Consider the following 1988-nt stretch of genomic DNA (forward strand, 5'->3'; position numbering starts at 1 on the left):
ATGTTTTGATAATATTAAAAAAGAAAATTAAGTACAATTTTTATAAAGTACGTGAGCAACTAAAATTTAAATTATAATTTTCTTCTTGCTTACTTCACGTAAAGTCTGTTGTGTGAACAGACTTAATTAAGATAAATCTTAATTTTATCTTAATAACTTCACTTTGTTTCTAATTTTGGTTCACATAATTTTTCTCGTGAATAAAAATGACAAACTTTGAAACAATATAAATTCAAAATTTAATTTTAACATGATTTTATACATATTACAATTGAATCGAATTTTTATATAGAATCAGATTCTCATTTTAATTCGACTTAATGAAATTAAAATTAAGAACGAAATTAAGATTCTTTCTGTCGTCCAAATATAGACTTTAAGAAAATTCATATATAATAGAAGAAAATTTTCTATTTAATATGAAATAGAAATATTATTTTTATGTACTTGTTTGACTCCATTCTTTGAAAGCGTGTTTACACAGCAAATCTTGATTTCATCTTATATCCAATTCATATTACAAAATTTAAGGTTTCTTGCAGAAACCCTATTTGTTCTCAAAGTAGCTTCAATCAGAAATTAAAGCAAATTGCGAAAATTGAGAAACAACTACAGCTAATTATGTGATAATGCGAGAGCGTAAAAGAGGAAAACAGAAATTTTTAATTAAATTTGCACATTGCTTTTACTTGCGCCAGAAGGTTATAAGAGAGTTTGAAAACCACAAACAACAATAACTTCAGAAAGTTATAAGCGGTGTGAATGGGATATTTATTTTGTTACTCGTTTTTATAACGAAGTGAGCCGAACGAGAAGAATGCAAAATTACGATCTCTTGTATTCTATAGATAGACTATTAAGCAGATATAACAGATAATTATAAATTCTTCAATGTAATGTATGTTATGTTAATAAAAAATTTTAAATAACATATACAAAACACAGTTCATGACCACATTGAAGTCATGTGATTGAAATCAGTTGAACGTAAATGACTGCCGCCTCAATTAATATTAGATATCATACATGTATATCATGTATATATACACATATATTGAGTGGTATGCGAAACCATAAAATAATTATACGTTAAGTACTTTTAATTATAAAAATGACTGAAAAAGAATTATAGATGATAATTCGGTAATATAGGAATCGCTTTAGTTACATATAAACTGATCAGATATCAGTGTTTGAGAATAGATCTTGACATAAACAAATCTTCCATATAATAAGTTACATATTATTTAACTACAACTAAAGCATTTATAGAAATGCTATTGAATGTATTAGATTAGATGTAACAGAGATTTTAAACTATTTAAGTATTTAAAAAAAACTTAACTGCTGCTGTTTACTCGATTGTTGTTGTTGCTGTTGTTGTATTTGTAATGTTGAAGAATTTCGAAATAATAAATTTGATTTCGAATTCTTTAACATATTGTTGACATTGCTGCTAGTGATGTTGCTAGTTATGTTTCCGTTAATGTTGTAATGCACAGACGACATATGTTAGAAGAGACGTTTCTCATATGAGAACAAGCCATGAACATTGCCTTCAACTTGAGCGGAATGTGTACGTTTCATAAAACGTAATTCGCCATTGTAAATCATTTTTCTATAAAAACATATTAGTAAGTTTATATTATAATTTTAAAGTTAAAACATATATGAAAATCAAACTCATATTAACATACTTTAACTCATCAATCGAACGTGCGCCAATATCTTGACAACTATGCTGTAAGCCACATTCCAAATATGGTAAATAATGTAAAACAGATCCTTTGTCAACAATACTACCGCTAACACCTTGTGCTACCTTTAATTTATCCATTTCGTTATGATAATAACGCGACATGGCAGCACCTTTAGCATCTCGACGTTCCATTGCTTCAAGTGAACCCATTCCACGATATTTCTTAAGACGAACACCATCAGAAAAGAAATATTCACCAGGTGCTTCAGAAGTGCCGGCTAATAATGAT

At 27.8% G+C, this 1988-nt stretch overlaps 1 protein-coding gene across 1 annotated transcript; it reads right to left on the bottom strand.

Annotated features, from left to right (window-relative positions):
* Positions 1 to 296: 296 nt before the first annotated feature.
* On the bottom strand, positions 297 to 1982 carry LOC119667074 (inosine-5'-monophosphate dehydrogenase-like). The gene is made up of 2 exons (XM_038076361.1): positions 1698 to 1982; positions 297 to 1618 (listed from the first exon to the last, which is right to left on the bottom strand). The coding sequence occupies exons 1-2, from the start codon at positions 1907 to 1909 to the stop codon at positions 1513 to 1515; spliced, it is 318 nt and encodes a 105-aa protein (XP_037932289.1). The 5' UTR covers positions 1910 to 1982; the 3' UTR covers positions 297 to 1512.
* Positions 1983 to 1988: the final 6 nt, after the last annotated feature.

This window comes from Teleopsis dalmanni, chromosome 1 (assembly GCF_002237135.1).
Source record: "Teleopsis dalmanni isolate 2A chromosome 1, ASM223713v2, whole genome shotgun sequence".
In the NCBI taxonomy this organism is placed as follows: domain Eukaryota; kingdom Metazoa; phylum Arthropoda; class Insecta; order Diptera; family Diopsidae; genus Teleopsis; species Teleopsis dalmanni.